Raw genomic sequence first — 23966 nt, forward strand, 5'->3', positions numbered from 1 at the left:
GAACTGTTTTTTTGTGACTAATGTGACAGAAGCAATCATTTTGATCAGTAATTTACACAGTGTGCAAGACCAGTGATCAGTAGCGTAGATTAGGAAATGACACAGGAAAAACATTAATAGATCTTGGTGTTCTCCAATTTTATTTATTTTGTAATGTCTAAAACATTTTATTAGCCTAATGTTAAAAACAGTATTTTACAGTCACCTTAGAAATAAAAAAGATGCCACTATTAAAAAACAAACAAACAAAACCAGCAGAATATTCAGTAATGAAGTATTACTTTGGATTTTTTTTAAAGTTACTGTCCATAAAACAGCCAAAGATTTTACAGGTAATTAGAGTTCATCATGCTGGTAGACATTGTACTCCTTAGCTGATATGAAGCCATCTCCATCATGGTCATTCTTCTTAAATATGTCAGCTAAAATTTCATCATGGACTGAGGGATGACGTTTTTTGCCATCTCTTGCAAATTCTTCTTTCAAATATTCACTTATCTAGAAGGAAAAAAAGAAAATCAACTATTGTGGCTTTTATACCAGAACTGAGCCGCTATCTTCAAGAACACTGGGGTATACATGCGAGTAACTGTGACTGCAGTGCAGGCATGCCTGAAGTGATTTTCCTACCATGTCTGAAACATACAATTAGTGTAAAGCAAACGTCAGCATGACACTGTATAGTTTGTTTAAGCATGAAAAAGCTTTCCACGATGAACTGCATCAAAAGCAGCTCGTGTAAGGATAACATCATGATAATAGTAACTCCAAAGTTTTATAAATACAATCCATTCAAAATTAATGATGTCGAATTACCTCAAGTTCAGAGAGCTTCTTGTCACTGTCCTTGTCTATTCGATGAAATGCTTCAACACTGCGAGGTCCCTTATTTACTGCATAAAGTTCAATCTCAAAGATGAGTGTTGCATTCGGTGGAATTTTGCCCTGCGCTATGAATAAAAGAAAAAGCACATTTAAGAAATCATATGGTATGTTCAGTGATTGCACGTATAGTAAATGCGCGTGTAAATTTTACTACTATTTCTTACAAAAGACAGTGTTAATATTCAGACTAAAGGCTGGATTTAAATGTTACACAGCTAGACTTATCAGTTCATGTTCTGGTATGACATTGGTTCAACAGGTCGTTGTGTTAGAAAAAGTATTTTTAGAGAGACTCGCAAACTATACACTTCCCTGAAAATTATATTGTTTATACCATGTTTTCAAAAATGAGGATGTAGCCAACTTTGAGAAGTGTTTGTGCATCATGAAAAACAAATTTTTCCAATGTTCTTACTGTTTCGTATAGTGTCATATGATGAGGCTTACTGAGAGATTGATTCTAAGATGCATGTATTCATTGAATATCTGCAATGTATATATATAGTATGTGCGTTACAGTACTAGACCAATGTTCTAAGAATTTCCTGTCTGAAGAAACAAGCAGGTAATATCAGGTTTTACAGATCTATTATGAATTATACCTATGATTAAAGGACACCATGCAAAACAGTGAGTTAAACATGCATCTTCTTAGAAAGAAGAAATAGCATGTAGTTAATATATGATTTACATTTAAAAGCAAAAACAAACCACAAAAAAACATACAACCAAAAAAGCCCAAAAGAACCACTGGAATATTTTCTCTGGTCCCTAGATAAAAACATTGAAATATGTTAGACAGTATTATTCCCGTGTCAAAGCATTTGTCTATAAACACAGGGCACTGTATCATGCATCTGGACAATAAAAAGGAACTGAACTGATCGGGTCTGAAAGTCAAGCCAAAAAAGCTTCTAGAAATCATGCAGTGTAATATCAAAACGTGAACATGCAAGGTGCTTTTATTCATAACCAAAGCCAGCGTGCGTGACTTTTGACAGAATGCTGAGCTTGTGACCATCCTTCATAAAATGAAGAAAAACTAAATGTACTTTGCTTCTAAGAACAAGAAAAGCAAAACTGTTACTTACATTTCTCGTCTAAAACATCCATGTTAAAAATTACAAGTTTTAAAGATCAAAAGATTTTAGTTTTACAAGCCTGAACATGTAGTAGTTTCAAATACAACTGAATGTATGCCATTGTTTGTATACTACTTACCAAATAAAGATACGGTATTAGAACTCAGTGCCAGTATTTAAAAATATACATACCGGTAAAGGAAAGATATGTAAAGATTTAGAAAGCCACATGCATCTTTTCTAACGCAAGATTAGGCAGGCATCTTCCTCAACATGCAGGAATATGATGAGACAGAGGACAGGTATGTTGCAGAAACAGAACAGTTTCTTGATGTGCTACCTAGAACAAACAGTTAACGCTAGTGTTAGATTAAAAGAACATATTTTTATTTGTGTCAGCGTTTCTCCTTGTTGCAAGAGTTGCTCATTAAACGTTATGCTCAACAGGTAAAAATTTGTTCCTACTAAACTTCATTGGCTACAGTGGAATTATATCAAACACAGGACTGGTGCACGAGATTGTAACACAATAACATTTTGTAAATAATTGCTGTACATCAGAAGTTGCATTTTCAAAGAAACTTCTAGACCTGAACCAGGGCTGCATTTACTTACAGTTGAGTACTGAAGCACTGCATAAAAATTACTAGAAGTATTTATTTATTTATTTTTTAAATCATAAACTCAAATCCAATTTCATGCATTGTATTGATGCAATTATTAGGCTATGTGATGATGTGGTGCATTAACTACCCAGAATGTAAGCAATCTTGTAAACAAATGATTTCCAGTTAAATTGATTCACTGGTATCAGTATCTACTGGATTACATTGTGTTTTGCTCAGAAGAATTTCATTAAGAGGCTGAAGCTAGTAGGAGTGAAGTAATAGAAACTAAATATAAACAGAATATATTTTCAGATTGGATAACAGGAAATAAATCCTTTCAGAAAGAGTGGTGAGGCCTTGGAACAGCTGCCCTGGTAAGTAGCAGAGTCTCTGCACAGAGGTGGCACTGAGGGACATGGCTTAGTGGGCATGGTGGGTTGATGGCTGGATTAAATGATTTTAGTAGTCCTTTGAGACCTTAATGATGCTATGGTAATACAGTCAGACAAAATGCATATATGAATCATGGAGGTCTTCCTCTGTGTGAATGTTTTTGGTATTGTGGCAGCACTCACAAAACCAAAGCAGGCGGCATGTACTAGGAATTGTGATGCAAAATGCAGAGATTGGGTGCCAGTCTGTGATAAGTCTACTTAAATCACATAGGAATGAGCAAAATTAAGCGGTGCAGCTCCAGTCACCTCAAACGTTCTACAGAAATAATAAAGCACCAATCCTTAGTCATTTACAATACTGTTTGTTCATTTGAAGGTACACAAAACCGTATCCTTTTTTACCGTATCCTTGCTGTCCATATGCTAGTGATGGAGGGATGACCACTTTCCGTTTTTCTCCAGGGCACATATTCATCATAGCAATATCCAACCCTTTTATGACTTGTCCGACACCCAGAACAAACCATTTTGGATGACCATCATTTTGCGTCCGACTATTAAAGAAATTGAGAGGATAACAGCAAATTTAGCATTCGTATATATTTTTAAAATGACTTTAGGTCATCAGTCATCGAAAACGTGCATTAGATTATTAGGTGATCTCTAAGGTCCCATCCAATGCAAGCCATTCTATGATTCTATTATTAAAACGGGATAATGCTCATGTTGCCATAATACCTTAAGTGTAATGCTATTTTTCTGCTACAGTTATAATTAAACGTGTAAGTCAGGGGGCTTTTGTGTCAAAAATATTCACCGTAATGGGGAAAAAAATGCAAGTAAAACGGTAGTTAAATGCAGAGTTATCCTCTGTTGAATTTTTCTTAAATAATATTAGTGGAAGGACGAACTAAGGCTGGGTCATAATCCAGGCCGCTGTCTGTAACATCTATCAAAACACGGGCAAGGGATGAGCCTGAAGGAAGGCCGGCCTATCCGAGGCAGTTTGGGACGAGGAAGAAAGTGCTCGCAGCTGCTGTTTCACATCGTCGGCCTGCGGCCAAGGCACCAGTCCCACTGTGCATAAGAGCGTATGGCGCAGGGTAATTCCTGCCACAAACGGTTTATTTCCAGCAAACCAGCAAGCGCCTGCCTCAGCGAGGTACCGCTTACGCTCTGGCACCCTCAGCATTCGGTTTAGAGGGATGAACGAGTTTGAGAGGAGGAGGAATGCCGCTACCGGCCGTGCCGGTGCCCGCTGCTCGAAGAAGGCCGCGCCACGTCCACCGCCGCCCCGCGCCCACCTGCAGTAGAACTTGGAGCCGTTGCTGGCCAGGAAGCCGTCGTAGTGCGCGTTCAGTAGGTCCCCCTTCTTGCTCTTGGGGCTGCAGCTCTCGGGGAGGTGCAGCACCTCTATCTTCACCTCCTCCTCCGCCGCGCTGTCCTCGGTCCGCGCCGAGGCCGCCAGCAGGACCAGCGCCGCGAGGATCAAGCTCAGACCGGGGCCCATCGCGCTCAGCCGGCGTGGCACTGCGACTGCGGGCGGAGGGGCAGAGCCTCCCGCCCGGGTGGGCGGGCCCAGGAAGTGAAGCGGCCGGGGGAGCGCGCATGGGGAGCGCGGAGCGCCCCACCGGGCGGGTGGCGCCGTCCGGGCCTCCGCGGACCGCACCGCGGCTGGGCTGAGCCGAGCAGAGCTGGGCCGGGCGGCTCCGCCTCCGCGCAGGGAGTAGCGGCGGGGATAGGAGGCGAGCCGAGCTTTATCTCCGTGGCGGCGCCCGCCTTTCCGCGCGGCGGATCGGGAGGATGTGGCCCGGAGCGGGGCTCTGAGCGATGGAGGGAGTCCTGTACAAGTGGACCAACTACCTGGCGGGTAGGCGGCAGGCCGGGCCTGCGGCGGCCGTTGGGACGGCTGGGCCTACGGTGCGGAGCTCTGGGCCTGGCCCGGGGGCGCTGCCTGTGGGCTCCGGGTTCCGGCATCGCTCCCTGCTTCGTGCCGAGTAGCTGGCTCCGGTTACAGGGGTGAGCCCTGCGTTTCGCCGGGGGCTCTGGCAGTCGGGCGGGGAGCCTCTGTCCCAGCGTCTCGATCCGCCAGCTCGGATGTTGCTCTTTCCCTTCCGTCTTCCCGAGAAATGGCTTTTATTTGCCGCCTGCAGACCTGCTGGGTAGCGTTGCTTTCTGTTGAGGGCTTGTAGAATGGTCTGGGTTGGAGAGGACCTTTAAGATAATCTAGTTCCAACCCATTGCTATAGGCTGGGATACCTCCCTATGCCCCAGGTTGCTTGAAGGCCATCCAGCCTGGCCTTCAGTCCTTTCCACGGAACAGGCATTTATAGCCTTACCAGGCAACCTATTTGTTGTCAGGTAGGGGTTACCTGAAATCTTCAGTGCTGAATGTGCTAATCGGGTTTTGGATGTTGGTTTTTAAAGTCTTCTGTGTCCTAACCTGTAAAACATATAAAAAAATGGAGTGCAGGGTGAAGTAGACAGGAAATGTATCTGTAGAACTGCTGTGGAGGGAAATGCACCACAGATCTGCATTATCTGCATGTGCTGTCAGAAAGTGCAGCTTTGTTTGCTCCATCCTCTCATAACAGAGACGTCATCTCTGTCTGGAGATAGCAGTGGGTGGGCTGCACTTTCAAGGTGGAAAATATTTCTTTTCCAGTGCTGTAATAGTACTGACTGTGCCTGTAGAGTGGGTTGTGCTGGATCCCATGCTGTGCCTAATCCTCTTGGCAACCAATGACTTCATTGCCCTCTCGGTCTCCTGCTCCTCACGTGTGCTGTTCTGCTTCAGAAAATTCAGGTTTTAAGTGCGCAGTTGTGCAAAGCTCTGATGCTTTAGAAAACATGATACCTACTGCAGTTATATTACAAACTTCTCATTTGAAGTCTGTTACCTAATAAGTAAATACGTAGCAGTAGTAGTGAGAGCTGTACAATACACAGTTACATGCATGTGCACATGACTGCCTCTAATAGTCACCCTCTAAATTACCGATCTGCAGAACCCTTCCTTCCACGTGTGTTGCCCAGCTGAGGGCATCTGCTGCTGTTGCATTTGAAAATTATAGTGTCAGAAATTCTCTAGAATTTCCTGAGTACCACAGGGGAACAAGTTTCAAAAAACTAAGCATATTACTGATTTTCTCCAGTATTGTTACCAACCTTGTTGTTACTTCGCTATATGTTTTTGTAGCAAAAAATAGGCCATGGTATTTATTGTAATTTTTACAGTAGAAGCTACGCAGCTTGTTATCGTTGCTGTAGTACTGTGGGAGATGTTATTTAGTTTCTTCTCTTTTTAAAAGCAAAGAAAGCTCCTTTCTAGCTTCAATAATATGTAACTCGTAAAATACAAGTTTTGTTAAATATTTTGTCAAATATCAGATGTTAATCACCTAAACTCCAGTAAGAAGTGGTTTTGCTCTATTGCTTACTTTTGTGGGGTACCTTGCTTTTATCAGAATAAGGCTATTCAGCAACACGTCGACTTAATGCATGTGCTAAGGAGATAAGGGCAGTTCAGAGTGCAACACTGCACCTCTTGGGGAAAAAAAAAAAGCAAACTCGTGCATTCAGAGTTGTGTTTTGTAGGACAGGGTCTTCTATGCAGTCGTTTCATTGCACATTGTTTTAGTATAAGTGCTTGTGTACATATGTAACTTTCTTTTTTTTCCTTTCATTTTTTTTTTCCTATGGGATCTGGGGTCCCTTAGTGGCTGTGGGTTTGTTTGTTTTTAACATCCTGCTTTTATGAGAATGTGGATCTGCCTATCGAGTACATGCCTGCATTTTGAAAGATAAAGATGTATGCTGGTGCAGCTAATATATAACTTAAAAGAAATGTTCCACGCTAATATTTCCGTATCTTGGAATTGTGATACTGGAACAAGCTGCACAGGGATGATGAAGTCCCTGACCATGGTGGTGTTCAAGTAATGTGTAGGTGTAATGCTGAAGGACATGTTTACATGTGTGTGGTGGTGATGGGTTTATTGCTAGATTTGATGGTTTTCTAACCTTAATTATTCAGTGATGCTCTCTTATCATATCATCTGGTTCTGCACTTCTTGAATTAATGTTAACACTGGTAGTAACTAAATGTGAGCAGTATGAAGCCTTTAATACATGTTCAAGAGCTGTGCCTGTTTAAACTGCAGTGTTACAACATGCCAATGACAGTTGCTTATTTCTATGACTATAACCTAAAGGAAGTCTACCTGAAAAATGTATTTGGACAAAGATGTTTCTTCAGAGATATTCCTTCAAAATGGGGATAAATTAAAATTCTGCAGTAGAATAGAAAGTGGTGGAAAGTAAAATACTGCCAATCTTTCATTCAAAAAGAATGGGAATGAATAGCTGTATAATACCGGTATGATGATAGAGCAGCTTTTGTCTTCAGACCACAGGCTCTTTATTTCCTGTTGTGTTATGGGATTCGTATAATGTTTGCATCATTTATAAAAGTTTTAACGGCCAAATATTTGCAATTTAGTAATTAAACTTCCTTTGTCGTGTTTTTGATCTTACCAGGTTGGCAGCCTCGGTGGTTTGTCCTAGACAATGGGATATTGTCATACTATGATTCACAAGATGATGTTTGCAAAGGCAGCAAGGGAAGTATAAAGATGGCTGTGTGTGAAATAAAAGGTAAGAGTTGGATTTCTGCATGAAGAAATGTTAGGTGTCGGGGAAGTGGAAGATAAAACCCAGTGTACATTTGCATCATAGATTTTTCCTCCATCTTTTTGTTTATTTATGGTTCAACATGGTTGTGTGCATGTGGCCTATGCTTGAAGTTACCTAGGCTAATTGTTTATTTATTCCTCTTTTCTGTTATGTAAAGGACTGGAATTCTTATTTTTCGGAAGAGTGTCAGTAGTAACCTGAAAGGGGAGATGCTTAGAAAGCAGAGATGCTCAGTCTTTTGTTTTCTTGAGTCATTTGTGTTGTTTTGTTCTTATGGTGTATGAAGGATAATAAGGGAAGTCTAGATTTGATTATCTCTTGCATCCATGGCTATTGGGAAATAGATCTGGAGAAATCATGACTGGTAATGCGAATTCAGCAAAGTATTCTGTTGGAGACATAGTAATGGTTATAATGGAGTGTAAATGGAGCCCACCTCAATTCTCGTTTCTAGGGCTGTGTGACCTGACAGCAGGTTTCATCGAAGGAAGGAGATTCATTCACTTGTTAATCCTCTATAATGCTTTTTTGTTCTCTGTAAGTGCTTCTCCTTGTAACAGAACTCTTAAGTTTGCCATGATTAAACCAGAGTGCAGCAGTTACTAGAGGTTAATGTGCAGCGAATTGTTAATGCAGTAAGGAAACCTTCTTTTACTTGAGTTTGGCCCTTGTTTGTTTGGTATTTGATGTGTCTGCCTTTTCTCTTGAAGATGCACTAGGAAGCTGTTCTGGGCTTTCTGTTGTTTGGCAGCAGTACATTGGTATTGCTTTGAGATTTTTTTTTATTTAATAAATAATTGTTACCAGGTTAGTGTGTGTGTGCTTTTGTTATTGTGTTTTTGTTTTGCTTTGCTTTTCTTAAAACTTGTTTTTTCTTCTATATTTTCAGTCCATGCAACAGACAACACCAGAATGGAGTTGATCATTCCAGGGGAACAGCATTTCTACATGAGAGCAGTTAATGCAGCTGAAAGGCAGAGGTGGCTGGTAGCACTGGGAAGCGCAAAGGCCTGTTTAGCAGATACTAGAACAAAAAAAGAAAAAGGTATGTGTGTTACCTAGAGCGTGCACAAGCCAACCACTTTTGCTCATTGTCAGGTAGCAGAAATACTGTGGTAGAAATTCAGCACTGTTGTCTTTAAAATAGAAGTTGTAATCGTTTCTAGTCATCTGTAAAGTAAATTCCCCCATGATATTTGAGTTGTGGCAGTGACTGATTCAAATTATTGTGTTACATAGTCTGTTATTGACTTTTATTTTGGTGCTCATTGGCTTTATTGCTTCGTTTTCTGTATTGCTTTTCAATTTGGCTTACTTTGCCTTCTACAGATGTGTCCAACGCCACGTATCTATTTGGCAAACTAAATTCTAAAACAAACTCTATAGAGATTACAAAGTTTCCTGAGAAAGTGCTCAGCATAGCTGAGTGTGTGAGCCTTACCCAGTAAGCAGACAAACAGTTTGATGCCACCATGTCCCCATCCTGATATTGTTTTCCTTAAAGTCAGTCCATCAGATTCTCTCGAATCATAGAATCACAAGGTTGGAACGGACCTACAAAATCCTGTAGTCCAACTGTCCTCCCTCTACCATTGCTGCCACAAGCCAATAAACCATATCTTGTAGCTCCTCATCCAGATGTCTCTTTAACACTGCCAGGGACGGCGACTCCACCACCTCCCTGGGCAGACCGTTCCAGTGCCTGACCACTCTCTGAGAGAAAAAATTTTTCCTTATGTCTAACCTAAAACTCCTCTGGTTACTGATGCCTAAGGTTACCTGTGGAACTACTGCGAATCAAAGAACTTGGTTGTAGTCTTTACTCCACTCTACCTTCCATGCCAATTTAATCGAACACAGACTGCACTCTGCGCTTGTACTGCTGTGAATGATCTGTACCTAAATTTCCAATAAGTAATGATAGTTTAAGCAATTATTATGCTGCAAGTTGATATTTCCTTTATTTCTTACAGAAATAAGTGAGACCAATGAATCTCTTAAAACCAAAATGTCCGAACTTCGTCTCTACTGTGATCTCCTAATGCAGCAAGTTCATACAATACAAGAATTTGTTCACCACGATGAGACTTGCTCTCCTCCCAGCATTGAGGTATTGAATTTTCTATAATGGCAATAGGTACCTTATTCAAGTCCCGTAAAACTCTAAGGATTCTATGATTCTAAATTACTGTTACGTCTTAATAGCAAGGATGGAATTTACTGGATGTAGGGGAAAATTGTATTTGTCTTTTTTTCTGCTTATACTTCTGCTTTCATTTGTTTTCAGAACATGAATGAAGCCTCTTCCTTGCTTAGTGCCACGTGTAATACATTTATCACAACCCTTGAAGAATGCGTAAAGATTGCTAATGCCAAGTTTAAGCCAGAAATGTTCCAGCTGCCTCACACTGATCCCTTAGTTTCTCCTGTGTCACCATCACCTGTCCAAATGGTTAGATATTTTTAAAGTACTCTTTTTTTTCTAAGTGTCACATTGTTGTTTAAAACTGTTTAAGATACTGCTTGCATAAGTGTGCCCCCAGTGGTGCAGTGGTATAAAGTGCTGCTTGCGGCACCAAAGGGCCCGGGTTTGAATCCCCCCTGTGGCACAGGGGGTAGAAGTGCCGCTTCGCTACACAGAGGGCTCGAAACCCAGGAGTTGGACTCGATGATCTCTAAGGTCCCTTCCAACTCGCACGATACTATGATAACTTTTTGTTGCTAGTCATTTCCTTTAAGAGGATGGTATGTGCAGAATTGTCTTAAATATCTCACTAATTGCATGAGTAGATGCAATGGGCTGTATAGTAGTTTTTTGTTGTGGGAATCCCTTTATTTGTGCTTTGTTCTCATCTCCTTATCTTCTTCCAATCAAAGCTAATCCTTAGTTATTTAAATTAATAACTTTCATACATAAAAATTTGGCAGTGGTGTCAGAAGAACCACAAAGAATCAAAGGACAGAATTTTGGCTTTATTGTGTGTGCAGAATTTGAATGGCCTTTTGGTGGGTGGGGAAGAGTACCTCAGTATTTCTGCTGATCAAGTCAGTTAACAAATGGCTCTATGACTAGGTAATATTTTGGGTCAATTGCATTACCTGTGGGAATGCTTTAGTATAGGTGGCAATCTGTTTAAAAACATATATATATATATATATTTATTTTTTTTTTGTAGAGTTAAAACAGGTTTGTTTTGTGTGTTTTTTTGTTTTTTGTTGTTTTTTTTTTTTTTTAAACAAAAGATGTTTCTAGTTAAAGGAAAATCACCCACCCTCTTTGTAGAGGCTGTAAATAAAGTGTAAAATTAGTGTTGGTGTGAGTATCATTCCTGTAAATAACTTGTGACTTTTTGGTCTTCCTAGATGAAGCGTTCCATTAGCCATCCCGGTCCTTGTTATTCAGAAAGGTACTTCTCTATTTCATTAGATTTTATCTCATTTCTCAAAACACCTCCCTGAACCTGCTAGCACTGAAATCGAAGCATGAGACTAAGTTCACTTGGGGGGAGGAAATTAAAAGGCATGAGCTGATCTGATTTTGAAAGTTAAGGTGCGGATTCACAGTGTCTTTGACAATCAATGGAGCTGCTGTGTCTGTACTTTCTCTGAACATTGATTCATGCTAGAATATGCAAATGACTTCTGCTATCTTCATGAAATTGGACGTGTAGCTTGAAGTGCTAATATTGTTTTTTGGGCATGTATTTCAGATCTTTAAACTGTTTTCTTCTGCATGCAAACTGCATTTTTTATTTCAGTTTTCAGGCATTAAAGTTATGCAAATCAAGAATGTTCTGTTGACCATGCCATATATATGTTAGTATAGTGAAAACCATAATTGTTAGAACAATATAATCTATAGTCAAAATTGTTTTAAAATGTGGGTTCTTGCGGATTTTTCATACTAATGTAACCCGTTTCATCTGTAGGGATAATCACTCTGTGAAAGAACCAGTTTCATCGCTCCATCGGTTATCACAGCAACGTAGAAGAACGTACTCAGATACAGAATCTTACAGTGATACTCCCCTAGAAGACTCTCAGAGTAAGTTTGGAAGAGGGATGGTTTTCTTTGTGCCTTTCTGTAGAATTTATTACCCTGTTTACATTAAGTGTTATAGTGCTGATATCAGTACGAGGCAAAAGATTTGGTTATGCGATTCCTATGCTACAGATTGAAGCACCTGTATTATGTAGCTGATTTCTCTGGCTTTCATTCATATTGGTAAGAATCTTACAGCTGGAGCTGAAGTATTGAAATGAGTAGAACTGTTTGTAATCTAAACTAAAGATCCAACCAAAACAGGAGTGTTTGTACTAAAATAATCTTACATGCACGTTTTTCTGATAATTGGTATAGTTTAATGTTATTTCCAGTCTGCTTGTTATTACTAAACAAATTCCCCTTTCTTTGAGCCCTCTGACTAGGGGGCTGTAATTTCTCCCCAGTGCATTGCTGAAAGATGGCCCATTTCAGTGGCAGTTTGCCTGTTGAGAACAGCATCATTCTTAAATGGTGCAGCATTGCAAATTAATAAAAGCAACCTTCAAATTTATAAAGTCATGCCATGATTGTAGACTCTCCTGGTTAAATAGGCCCTACTGAGTTAGTAGTCGGTTCGGTGGTTTTTCAGTCTTGAATCTTGCTGTTCTTTGGACTCCGTCCTAACATCTTCCAGGAAGACTTTTAACTTGACTAGTTCTTCTTGGCTAGTTTTGGTAGTAATGCTTTTACACTATCACGGCACAAATATTTGCACCTCTGCACCATTTTCTTGGTTCTCTGATGCTCGCATATTGTGGAGCGGCAGTCACTTTTGCCTCAGTAGTTACTTGCCACCAGCTTAGAATCTGCCACCATAAATCCCAAGCTAATAAACTTGGTTTAGACTCTGTTCTGTGTTTCACTGCTAATGTAGCTGCACGTCAGTCTTGATTTGGTTGTTAACATTTGGACTTTATTCACCAAGTCTGACTCTCTTCAGGACTGCTTAAAAGTCTTGTTCCTGCTAATACTAGACTTTTCCAGTTATCCTAGTTCTTCCTCTTTCCTGAGAGTCAATTTTGCAATACCCAACTTCCAGGAAGTCATCCATTTCATGCTAATAATGGAAAATGTTTTAATTAAATGCATATCAGTGCATCAGTGTTTTTTTCCCCTCAAATTAATATCTTTGTCATACAGCATTTGTCTGCACAGATAGCTGTCCTTCAGATTCAATACAAATTGTTTTAAAAAAGGTACCAGATGTATACGAGGTGAACATTCATTATATCCATTATGCTTGTGCATGATACTGATGTAAATCCTTTAGAAGTCCAGAGTAATTATGCACCTTATCCCTTATGAAGAGCATAGACTTAACAAGTAGAATAACTGACAGATTGGATGAGGGTTTTTTTTGATTGAAAATTAAATACTTCTTAATGTCTTCGTAGGATCTGCTCACTGTCCTAGAAATGCTGTAAATGGAGATCTGGTGTCATCAACCATTCCAGAAGAAAACAGATTGGTGTCAAATGAAAGATCTGAACTGGAAGGGAGTCTCTCATCCATTTCTTCTTGAAGAAGCTGAAAGTGTTTAAATTTTCTATAAAAAATGCTATGCAAAGGCTGCTGTAATTATATTGTTATTATAGGAAGTAGTAATTTCCCTTTTTAGAAGGATTTCTCTGCACTTTATAGAATAACCTGAAAAAATCTTTGAAATGTATTTTATCTTTATATAGTTTATTTGCAAGAGTATTTTCCTAATATTTCACAGTTTGAATGTGCATTTTTTTGGAACAATGATGGTTTAACAGATAAGCATCTACGTTTGTAAATGTTGCTCTTTATAAAAGATTTGAAGGTCTGACTGATACAATAGTAAACCTGCAGATTATAAACTTTAGCAAAGAGGTTTTGTTTTGTGTTTTGTTTTTTTTTTTTTCCTTTTTGGAGAAAGTGCAGCTTGTGCCTGCTGATCATTTGTATAAGCAGTCTGCCTGGAGCTTTGATGGCCCTGCATGGGCTTTTTTTTGCCTGAGTAAGGGCTGTGGGACTGGGCATTAACAGATCTACTCTAGCAGCGTGATGGTAATTGACATTGCCTTCATTAAAAACACAAGGCTATACATAATTTGATTCTTACTTTTTGCCAATGAGAGTAGAAATATTTTGTGTATTTTTCTATTAAAAAAAAAAAAAAAAAAAGAAAAATGTATACAAATAACTTAATATGAAGCATTTCTACCGAGCATTGGATATTTAATAATTTTTATTTATTTATTCTTCTTTAGCATCAATTTTTTTTTACCTCCTTTCACTTCTAACGATACAAAAATGTACTAAAAGTTTCAAAATGGGCATAAATCATTTCTGGTGTGTGTAGCATCACAAGTAGCTAATGCAGCACGTCCAATATATATTCTGCTCATGTAATACTTTGCTAAAAACACATCTTATAGAAGTAAGAGCCGAACTGAAGCTGCTGTTGATGTGGGTAGGTGTATCTAGACAAATTGTATTTATGACATATTTATATAAAGGGAGCTTCTCTTTTGGTGATTCCTTTATATTGCTTCAGGATGGTATACACCAAGAAGTGTGCTCTGCTCTCAGTTACATCAGTGTAAATCTGCATTAACTGTGAGATCAGATTCTGATACTCAGTAATCCATGTGTAATGTGGAATAATATAACAGTGCCTACTAGCACCTTGATCCGTAAGGTTGCTAGAGTTAGCATTGTAAGCTTCTGGCGTGGGGGGGGAGGCTTGGTGTTCATTTGAAGATAAACTTGGTTTATAAAGTCTTAGCTGTAGAGCACTTTAAGCAAGCCATTTACCAGTTTTTGTTTACACAATTCCTAAATTAAGTACATGGGGCTTTTTGTAATTTAAGCACATATCCAAATCTGTTTCTTATAATCAAATCTTCTTTAATTTGGTCTGAGTTGTCTTCCTTTGGTGTATGTGAATGATTTGGTGGTTTTGAAGCAGTCTGGAAAAGACAGATGGAGTTGGATTTTTAAGGTTTCATTACTAACTTCTGGAATATTGATTTTACCTAAATCAAAATAGATCCAAACATTTAGGAAAAACATAAGCTGTTGCTTGTGTAGACTGCCAGTCTTTAAGCCATTTGGTTGGTGGTCAAAGGGAACGGAAAGGCTCATATGAGTAAAGTTATTCATGGCTTCCAGCTCAGCGCTGTCACTTGTGCTCAGTTCTGCCAGCTCTTGTGCACCTGTCATTTGCATATCAGCCACACACATGCTCGTGCTTTTTTCCCCCTAAATGTTTGCTTTTATGTATTCTGTATGACACCTAAGACAACTGTAAAAGCAAGTATTAAAAAAAAACAGCAACAACAACGTTTGGGGAAGTGAATGACATATTGGAATGTTACATTGAATCATATACAGTGGTTAAGAGCTGCTTACTGAAATTTCCCTCAAGTTTCTTCCAGAGTGTACTATGTTAAGAGCATGTCACATTAATGGGAGTCTATTTCTGACTTTCAGGTACGACAGAGAAAATAAATAGTCTGGACTCTTTGCAGAAACTTTCTCAAGACTGATCAGTGCATGTAGTTGTAAGTCAGTGTTTAAAATACTGCTGATAAATATTCTAGGTATGATTGGTTAGATAAAAGTTGTAATGCTTAGATTCAAGTATAACGGTTTCCTGTAATCAATTAGTTCAGGACTCCTCTGTTGTTTTTTCCCACATGACTAAAGCTGGAATGATATCTTTTGGTATATGTGCAACATGTTCCTGCTAAAGGTGAATCAGCTTTTTGTGTGTGTTTTGTTTTTTTTGTTTGTTTGTTTTTTAAGTGTACCTTTTGCTCTATGGCTGAAATCCTAAAATGTGTTTAATTATGTGAAATCGGATGATATGCCATTGTACCTTTGGCATCATTTTCATTCTGAAAAATGGTACTAAACTGGAACCAGAGTGGTCCATGTGTATAAGATTTTTTTATAAGATTTTTTTTCTTAAAGCTGAATGCTCATATATTTTTGCTTCCAGGTCCAGGGGAGAGCTAACTAATTAGTAACACATAATTGTATTATAGCTCTTTCTGGTGGAGAATGGGAGCTGATCTTCAGAATAAGTTATGTGATTAGCACGTCTAGTTTTGATCTCACTTGCTTCTGAAGAGCTTAGTCTGAAACCAAATGGAATTTTTGAAGTACTTGTCATGGAGAGGATGAAATCATGCTCTGTCTGCCTGGGCAAAGAGTGGTATTGTCTGGTTGTTGACTTTTAGCTCTGAAGTTTCTAACATCAGATGATAATAAGCTGAAAATAAGCATACTGGCCTGCATTTAAAAACATGCTCACTGATCTTTGCTAGGATTTTTTCCTCATGCATCAGGAACCAGAAGCACGAAATCTCAATGCTTTGACATGTTGGTGGCAGGATATTTTCGTGATCTTGGCGCTGTGGTGCAATAGGTCTTACCTTTAAACAGAGCAAATGTCAGCCTGTACAGTTAAAAATCCCAGTATTCTCTCTGAATAGAAGAAGTAAATAATTTTGAACATTGATTTTCTTATTTTTATTCAGACTGCTTAGTCATGAGAATTGCTGTTGTGTTGGGCTGTGCTTTATGAAAGTGAAGGAGGCTGAAGCTTCACATTGTGACTTTATCAGTGGCACTCAGTTTGAGTGTTTGTTCAGCTGTCTTGCAAACGCAGGTTAAGCAGCATGTCAGGTTATCTATTTAAACTGTGTTCCAGCAAATCCTCTAAGTACATTGCTTTAAATCCTATTTTAGGCATACGAGTTAGTCATCTGCTTAAAGTTAGATGTGCTTGCAGACAGAACTAACTTGCTTACTCTGCCACATTGGCTGCTTTCAGCTTGATCAAGTAAAAATGTCTGGATTCAGTAGAGACAATTGAAGTCTGAATTTCCAGTAGTGAACCGTATTTTTGTTGTTCTCTTTTACTTCTGTCTCTAAGGGAAAGTACCACACATTCAGATTCTCTTTCGTTGTTTCTGAATGCTCCTATTTCCATAATTCCCAAATGTCTGGATCTAGTCATGATCCAAAACATAGCTTTTTTTAATGTTAAACTCCATTTTTTATTAATTAGCTAACCTTCAGGTCGTTTTGTCTCTGACTGTGTGACCTAACTCTACCCTTGCAATGCTGAGCTTGCTCCATGGGTGACTACTGGATTCTAGCAGAAATGTAGTCCTCTGTCAGCTCAGCGTTGTTGTTCACAGCAGTCTGTTTGGATCTCAGCACTTTGGACTAGGGGACTTCTTGTGGGACCTTAGTTTAGTTTCTACACTGAGATTGGCTTCAGGAAACAACATTTTGCTTTGATGTATTTTAAATGTATATATGTTGAGGAGGTATAGGTGGTTACTGTGGTCTAATAGCATGAAGTGTGGTGTTGAAGCAGTCAAGAAACTGCTTGTTCATTATTCCTTCTTTCAAAAATGTAATTAAATAGTTATGCGACAGCTCTTTCCCTAGTGAGAATTGTGTTGAGTATTGTACTTCTTAAAATAAACTATTATTGGTTAGTTGTCTAAATGCCAATTGCTTTGAGGCATAACATAAATAGTGAAGAAAACTATTTTATTTGACAGTACTGTAAGAAACTCAGTTCCAGGTTACTTAATCCTGTCCTTCTCATCCCCAGTTTTCCTACTCAATGGTGCTAATTTCACTGTGTAGCATGTGAGAAATGCCTAGCAGCATATTTGTAGGTAAATTTTGTATGAAAGCATGAACAATTTAATGCTCAGAAAAGAAGAGGGTTGTTGAGATGCACAATTCCTTCTGTGCAGGGATATCACGTTATTGGAAAAAACACAATGTAGAAGCTCAAAGCAACCATATACTTGAGAGAACAGACTCCACCACCTCCTTGGGCAGCCCGTTCCAATGCCTGGCTACTCTCGTGGAAAAGAAGTTTTTTCTAATATCCAACCTGAACCTCTGCTGGCACAACTTAGTCCTATTGTTAGGTACATGGGAGAAGAGGCCAATCCGCACCTCACCACAACCACCCTTTAGGTAGAGAATGATAAGGTCACCCCTGAGCCTTCTTATCTCCAGACTAAACAATTCTAGTTCCCTCAGCCACTCTTCATAAGACCTGTTCTCCAGACCCCTCATCAGCCTTGTCCAGCTACTTGTGGGCACTCCATTCCATTGCTTTATCTCCAGAGGCATGAGAGCCCAGGGACAGTGGAGAGCTTAGCTACCGTGTCTGTTTAAAACACTGAAGTTGGTTGGGAACCATGGAGATGCTGAAGGTGTATCAGTGGTGAGTATTAAAACAAAATGAGTTCAGAAGGAAATTTGTACAATACCTCTTGCAAAGGTGTTTCTGACACTCTTCTCATTTATCTCCGTCTCTCATCTTTTATATACGCAGTGCCAGTATCCTAAAGGAGATAACATTTATGAATGGAGATCAACTATACTTGGACCTCTGGGTTCTGTATGTGAGGGGGGCATTTTTTTCCTGGATATCACGTTTTCATCTGACTACCCATTCAAGCCACCAAAGGTAAGGGTAAGGTTTTTATTGTGCTCTTTTTTGTTTGTTTGCTTTTTAGCACACGAGAAGAATTTAACTTGCAGTGGGTGACTGCTCATCACTTTCTGACAGTCAGGCTTGTTTATGGTCTTAAAAACTGAACGGTCCAAAATCTTGGCCTGCGATTCCAGAAAATCCTGTGTCTAATTATTTTTGATAACTACAATCAGTACTGATTTCCTAGCCTTTCCAAGCCATAAATGACATGATCCTTCTGATCAAGAGTTAATGTAAAGTACACTGATTTTAATAGAAGACAGCGTGAGACCTCCTTATGCTTCCTTCATGTCATTCAAGTTACTAAAATACATGTAAAATAAACTTTTTTGTATTATGAACCAGATTGTATACGGCATATTTTTATATTACTGTTAGCAAAAAACAAACAAACAAATGAACAAAAAAACCCAGCAGCAGAAGTAATATTAGACAGGCAGCTGAAGTGTGGCATCAGGACTTGGGTAATTGTTGTGATGACTTCCATTATTGTAAAATGTCAACATATTTACTACTGGTTAGATCAGCAGATTGATTTGATAATATTTTTCCAGAATATTTTTTTGATTTGCAGAATTTATTTTTATAAAATGAAACTGATATTAACTTCAATTAAAGCTACATTTTCTTGCTTAGAAACGGTATGCACATTTAAGGAATCATTATTTTCTAACAGGTGTCAAAGAAGTTAGAGGTTGTTCTCTTTTCATTTAATGCCAAGTTACAAAGCTGGAGCGCAGCATCAGAAAGGACGCTGCCAACATTCACAAATGGCAGATACATTCTAACACACAACATTTCTAGAACTTGTGGCTCTGGTGGCTATTGCATTGTTAATGTTAATCCGTCATCCTTTTTTCATTCCCAAAAGCATTACAGCAAAACAAACGACATACCCTCCATGGATTTCACATTCACCCTAAACTCTCAAAATTCGGTGTTCTATGAGTTAAGGTCGTTATAATGAACTTATGCTGAGCACAATCATTTTTGAACTGTCAGTAGTTCCAAAAACAGCCATGAATTCCCCCACCCCCCGCTCCTCCCCCTCATCAGCGTGGAAAAGAAAATTTTCCCCATATTGTGTTATGCGTAGTGAAGGTGCTCAAATGGTTCTAATTTTTTATCTCTGTAAAGTAATACATATTTTAGCAACACTCATCTGTAATACAGAAAAACAAGGATTGTGTCAGTTCAGGGTGTTTTGTCTTAGATGTATGTTATATTCTACTGAAAGGTATTGACAAGGTTTCAGTGCTACTTTGGACATGAATAATAAAACATTCCAATGTTAAATATTAATTTCCATGGTCTATATTTGGATTTGAAGAGAAGAGAAGGGAAGAGAAGGGAAGGGAAGAGAAGAGAAGAGAAGAGAAGAGAAGAGAAGAGAAGAGAAGAGAAGAGAAGAGAAGAGAAGAGAAGAGAAGAGAAGAGAAGAGAAGAGAAGAGAAGAGAAGAGAAGAGAAGAGAAGAGAAGAGAAGAGAAGAGAAGAGAAGAGAAGAGAAGAGAAGAGAAGAGAAGAGAAGAGAAGAGAAGAGAAGAGAAGAGAAGAGATAAACTAATGCTTCACATGCAGCCAAGCTGTGTCTACTTTTTCTGCTTCAGTAGCCACAGTGAAGTTTTGTTTGCGATTACGCAGTTCCTGTCATGCAGCGTGTTCATGAATTAGCATACAGGACCATGGAGCAGACCCTCATTTTTGTGGGCACCAGACAAAGGGCTCGTGTGAGAGCAGTCCGTGCACCAAAGATCTCCTTGGTAGGTTTCTTGTAAGTAGCTGTGACTACACTGAATGTGCGTTCTTCTGTTGCAGAATGCTGCTTTAGAATGTGAGCAGAGAGGAGTTGCCTCCCAGAAACACTAGGCAACATGAATGACTTTTTCTGTCTCTTGTGCTGCATTTCTAGGTTACTTTCCGCACCAGAATTTATCACTGCAACATCAACAGTCAGGGAGTCATCTGTCTGGATATCCTGAAGGGCAACTGGAGCCCTGCTTTGACTATTTCAAAGGTCCTGTTGTCTGTTTGTTCTCTTTTGACAGACTGCAACCCAGGTAAGGAGCTGACAGTTTACTGGGCATCAACTCTTAGTCATTTAATTACTTTCCATGGAATATAATTTGTATTTATGATTGTATTTACATCAAATCAGAGCTGAAATCAAATGAAGGCTGAAACACTCCTGGTTGAATACGATGCTTTTCAATAGGTGATAGCGTTAAGCCTATTAATTTCAAAGGTGTGCTGGAGATAACTGAGTCGTGTCTCTGAAGGGGCTGCAGGAAGCCTCCTCCTCTTAGCACAGCAATCGAGGCGTGCAGGCAACAACATTTAGAGAGATTTTATCTTGTTCAAAGAGAGTTCCTTATTCCTGTTAGGGAGAGGGGAACTTGACTAGAAGCCGCACAATTCTCAGCAGCAACTGCATGGTGAGCATTGTGGTGTAATGAACGCTAATTGCATTTGGTCAGCAGAGAAACTGAGAGGTGGTGCCAAGATGACAGGTCATTCACAGGAGACTGGTAATGAGCAGGAAGAATGGAATTAGCTCCTTTGATACAGAAGTCTGATGGCTCTTGAGACACCACAACTGGATCCCTTAGTGAATGTCCTGCCATCCTGATACTGATGTGTCTGATTTACTCCAGCACTGTAATGGGAGGAAGCCAGCCTGCACTCATCTAGTGTAGCAGCAGCTCCGAAGGAATGCGAGGTATCTGGCTGGGGAAAGCAGTGATGGTGCAATTCATTACGTCCTCCATAGGGATAGTGCTAAGGCAGGTTTCAGATGATGCCCCTCGCAGGTGAGTTTCCATTGGGCAGGAGGTGGCTGGTGTACCCTGGAGTCAGCGCTCTGAGCTTTTCAGCCCCAGGGTGTAGGCTCTGTTTATTAGGATCTTCATCTCTTTGAAGTTAAGAAGTTAAACTACTTTATTTATTTTCTTTTCTGTGGCTCACAAGGAAATAGTTGTACCAATCTGTTGTTTCACCACCTCCAGCTGGCGGCACACCTGTCTGTACAGGAGATGTCTACCCTCCTTTAGAACATGAGATCTTTCAGAGAGCAGAAGGTTTTCTAGGAAGGTTTATGTGTTCAAAACATCAGTTGTTAAAAACTATGGACAAATTGCACCTGATGAAATGGTATCTGGATTGCCGGTGCTCTTACAAAACTTCCCACCATGCCTTTTGTCGGGTTTTGGCCGAAAGGATCAGCCATAACTTTTGGACACAGGCATCTACCTGCCATTTGACACACTAATAAGCAGGCAGCCAAAACAGATGTGTTATTTTTCTGTTTGTTGCCTGCTGTATCTTGGAAGAGCTCCACTGCAATTCATAGCCTTTTAGGTCCTAACAAATATTTTATTTTGGAATAGATTATGCATTGTCAATGATGATAGGTTGGGCTTTGTGGGGCTTTTTGTGTGCATTTTTTCAGGGGAGATGATTTGTTATTTCTCTTTCTTTGATTTATGTTGCTTTGTTTAGAGTGGAACAATTTCTAATGCATCTTCTCCTGCCCGTTACAGCTGATCCTCTGGTTGGAAGCATAGCCACTCAGTATCTGACCAACAGAGCAGAACATGACAGGATAGCCAGACAGTGGACCAAGAGATATGCAACATAAACGACAAACTGCTTGTGCAGTGTGAAGGTGCGGAAGGCAACTTTACAGTGTGCAACAAATCTTTATAGCCTTTACAATACGGACTTCTGTGTATATGTTATACTGATTCTACTCTGCTTTTATCCTTTTGAAGACTGGGATACTGCTTCCCAAAAAGGTAAATGCTACCAGGAGTAGAAATTTGTAGCTGTAGATTAGTTATGTTTAAAACGCCTACTTGCAAGTCTTGCTTCTTTGGGATATCAAAATGTATTTTGTGATGTACTAAGGATACCGTTCCTGAAGTCAACCAAATATTATAGTGCATTTTAGCCTAATTCATTATCTGTATGAAGTTATTAAAGGTAGCTGTAGATTACTAGGAATTATGTCATTTGTATTAAACCCAGATCTATTTCCAATATGTGGTACATGCTGTTGTGAAAACTGTTTTAACTTTTACCTTTGTCAGTTTGTAATGAAAGGATTTCCTTTTTCCCTTTGTAGCTCAGAGAGCACCCAGTGTATCATCTCAAACACAATAAACATGTTCCCCAAGGAGTAGTTTCTTTGTTTTCCTATTTTAAATTAATATGTGAAAAAAAAAAATATTAATAATAGTGACAAGGCAGGGCTTATGTATCACAGATCCCTGTGGATAGTCTTTAAATTAATATACATAAACAAAGGCTTACTATTAAATGTTTAATGCACACCTGTGGATTGTTTTAAGTTTTCCCTGGGTTTTTTGGTTTAGTTTGTTTTTATTTTTGCAGAACAAATGTCATTTCCATAACTTCCTTAACTAATCCCTCAGCTCTTTTCCAAGTTGCAATGAAAGCATTGCATATGCTTTCTGCAAAAGCTAACGTAGCTGGTTGCTTCAGGGCCAGACCTGTTCCCGTATGGCCTGGTCTTGCTACGAACTCTTTTTTGCAGGACCAGAGCCCAGTTACAGATAGTCTGGTGCTTTTGTGTCAGAGTAAAGCAAGTCAGGCTTGCTAATCTGATGTAGCACTTCCATCAGAAGGATGCTCTGCTCACTTAATATATGAAAAATGAATGTTAAGTTTAAATAATAAAGCAATAGAAAAATATTAAAGATTGAATCTGAAGTTCGTCATTGCTATATAGATCCCTGTTTTTTTGTATCAAAGCATTTGATCATGAATTGTGCACCCTACTTTAAATATTTCTACAGGCTCCTGGAGGTGGCTTGAAGAACCACGTATCCCAAATATCTCAACCTAGAAGCCAGTCTCTCTCGATAGCTACAATATAGCTTTAGACTTCAGGTTATAAAGTGCAAAAGGGAATGAGAAACAGGGGATCTGGCAGGAGAATATGCCTAAGTCGGATAACAGACTAATGCCAGGAAGCGAAGTGCTGGAAATCACTGCCGATGGTGATTGGAGTTTCTCACTGTGTCACTGAATGTGTGAGAAATAGCACAGGTTGGCAAAGCGACAAGGGGCTATTGCATCCAGCCTGGACATCCACGGTCTGCTCACTGCTGTCCAGTAGTGCACCACTGTGCTGCACAGCGCTCGTACGCCACTCCGGTGACTTTCCAGCGATGAGCAAACTATATATTTCATGTGTTCATTATGTTGCCTATGGAAATTACAGCTATTTATATCATGAAATAGCATGGTGTGTGTATATATATATATATATAAAGACTGGTTTTTATTCTAACTTTAATGCATTTTGTTTTTGTATTGTACTGACAACCTCCACTACTGAGGTGTAATCTGTTTTGTTGGTTTGTGATTCTGTTCTTTTTTTTAATGTACTTTTGTGTGTGTCTGTGTAACTTTTATATTTACTGAAGTAAAGGTTTTTGTGTAAGTACTTTAAGTTTAAAAAAGAAAAAAATAAAAGCTAATTTTGTTTCTCAAGTTCTCTCTGCTAAAACATGCAGTAGAAAGAAATTTGTATTGTTAAATGATCCAATTAGTTGTTAAATGTGAACGCGTGTCTGTTTTCACGGGGAGGGGAGAAAACCCTGCTGAAAACATATCTGAAATCCCAGTTGCAGAGAGCTTCTGGCGTTTGCAAACCGTTTTCCGGCTGTGTCAGGATGCAGTTTGGGTACTACCGAATCAGCAGCAGTCCTGTTTTACAGTTTTA

General features: G+C 39.3%; 3 protein-coding genes across 4 annotated transcripts; 2 read left to right on the plus strand and 1 right to left on the minus strand.

Annotated features, from left to right (window-relative positions):
* Positions 1-118: 118 nt before the first annotated feature.
* Positions 119-4616, minus strand: FKBP7 (FKBP prolyl isomerase 7). Its single transcript, XM_072341256.1, has 4 exons — positions 4275-4616; positions 3373-3524; positions 817-950; positions 119-498 (listed from the first exon to the last, which is right to left on the minus strand). Exons 1-4 carry the CDS (start codon positions 4478-4480, stop codon positions 337-339), a joined length of 654 nt encoding a protein of 217 aa, XP_072197357.1. The 5' UTR covers positions 4481-4616; the 3' UTR covers positions 119-336.
* Positions 4009-14583, plus strand: PLEKHA3 (pleckstrin homology domain containing A3). 2 transcript variants are annotated; one of them, XM_072341255.1, is made up of 8 exons: positions 4009-4329; positions 7510-7626; positions 8555-8710; positions 9639-9775; positions 9953-10117; positions 11029-11072; positions 11595-11710; positions 13105-14583. In XM_072341255.1, exons 2-8 carry the CDS (start codon positions 7605-7607, stop codon positions 13230-13232), a joined length of 768 nt encoding a protein of 255 aa, XP_072197356.1. In that variant the 5' UTR covers positions 4009-4329; positions 7510-7604; the 3' UTR covers positions 13233-14583. The 2 variants fall into 2 exon arrangements, with proteins under 2 accessions (XP_072197356.1, XP_072197355.1); XM_072341254.1 differs by lacking the exon at positions 4009-4329 and adding an exon at positions 4703-4840.
* An 836-nt stretch (positions 14584-15419) lies between these two features.
* Positions 15420-23725, plus strand: LOC140254846 (ubiquitin-conjugating enzyme E2 E3-like). Its single transcript, XM_072341920.1, has 4 exons — positions 15420-15434; positions 17973-18191; positions 20130-20277; positions 21757-23725. The coding sequence occupies exons 1-4, from the start codon at positions 15420-15422 to the stop codon at positions 21852-21854; spliced, it is 480 nt and encodes a 159-aa protein (XP_072198021.1). The 3' UTR covers positions 21855-23725.
* Positions 23726-23966: the final 241 nt, after the last annotated feature.

The sequence above is a fragment of the Excalfactoria chinensis genome, chromosome 7, assembly GCF_039878825.1.
Source record: "Excalfactoria chinensis isolate bCotChi1 chromosome 7, bCotChi1.hap2, whole genome shotgun sequence".
Lineage (NCBI taxonomy): Eukaryota > Metazoa > Chordata > Aves > Galliformes > Phasianidae > Excalfactoria > Excalfactoria chinensis.

Bases quoted from the DNA above. Each gene is read 5' to 3' on its own strand.
- PLEKHA3 (XM_072341254.1), top strand. From the start codon at position 4,801: ATGGAGGGAGTCCTGTACAAGTGGACCAACTACCTGGCGG. The intron at 4,841-7,509 runs GTAGGCGGCAGG...TGATCTTACCAG, and splicing joins GTGGACCAACTACCTGGCGG to GTTGGCAGCCTCGGTGGTTT. The intron at 10,118-11,028 runs GTTAGATATTTT...TGGTCTTCCTAG, and splicing joins CACCATCACCTGTCCAAATG to ATGAAGCGTTCCATTAGCCA.
- LOC140254846 (XM_072341920.1), top strand. The intron at 18,192-20,129 runs GTAAGGGTAAGG...CTGCATTTCTAG, and splicing joins ACCCATTCAAGCCACCAAAG to GTTACTTTCCGCACCAGAAT. The intron at 20,278-21,756 runs GTAAGGAGCTGA...TGCCCGTTACAG, and splicing joins TTTGACAGACTGCAACCCAG to CTGATCCTCTGGTTGGAAGC.
- FKBP7 (XM_072341256.1), bottom strand. From the start codon at position 4,480: ATGGGCCCCGGTCTGAGCTTGATCCTCGCGGCGCTGGTCCTGCTGGCG. The intron at 3,525-4,274 runs GTGGGCGCGGGG...TTTCTTTAATAG, and splicing joins GGCTCCAAGTTCTACTGCAG to TCGGACGCAAAATGATGGTC. The intron at 951-3,372 runs GTAAAAAAGGAT...TTTTATTCATAG, and splicing joins ATATGGACAGCAAGGATACG to CGCAGGGCAAAATTCCACCG.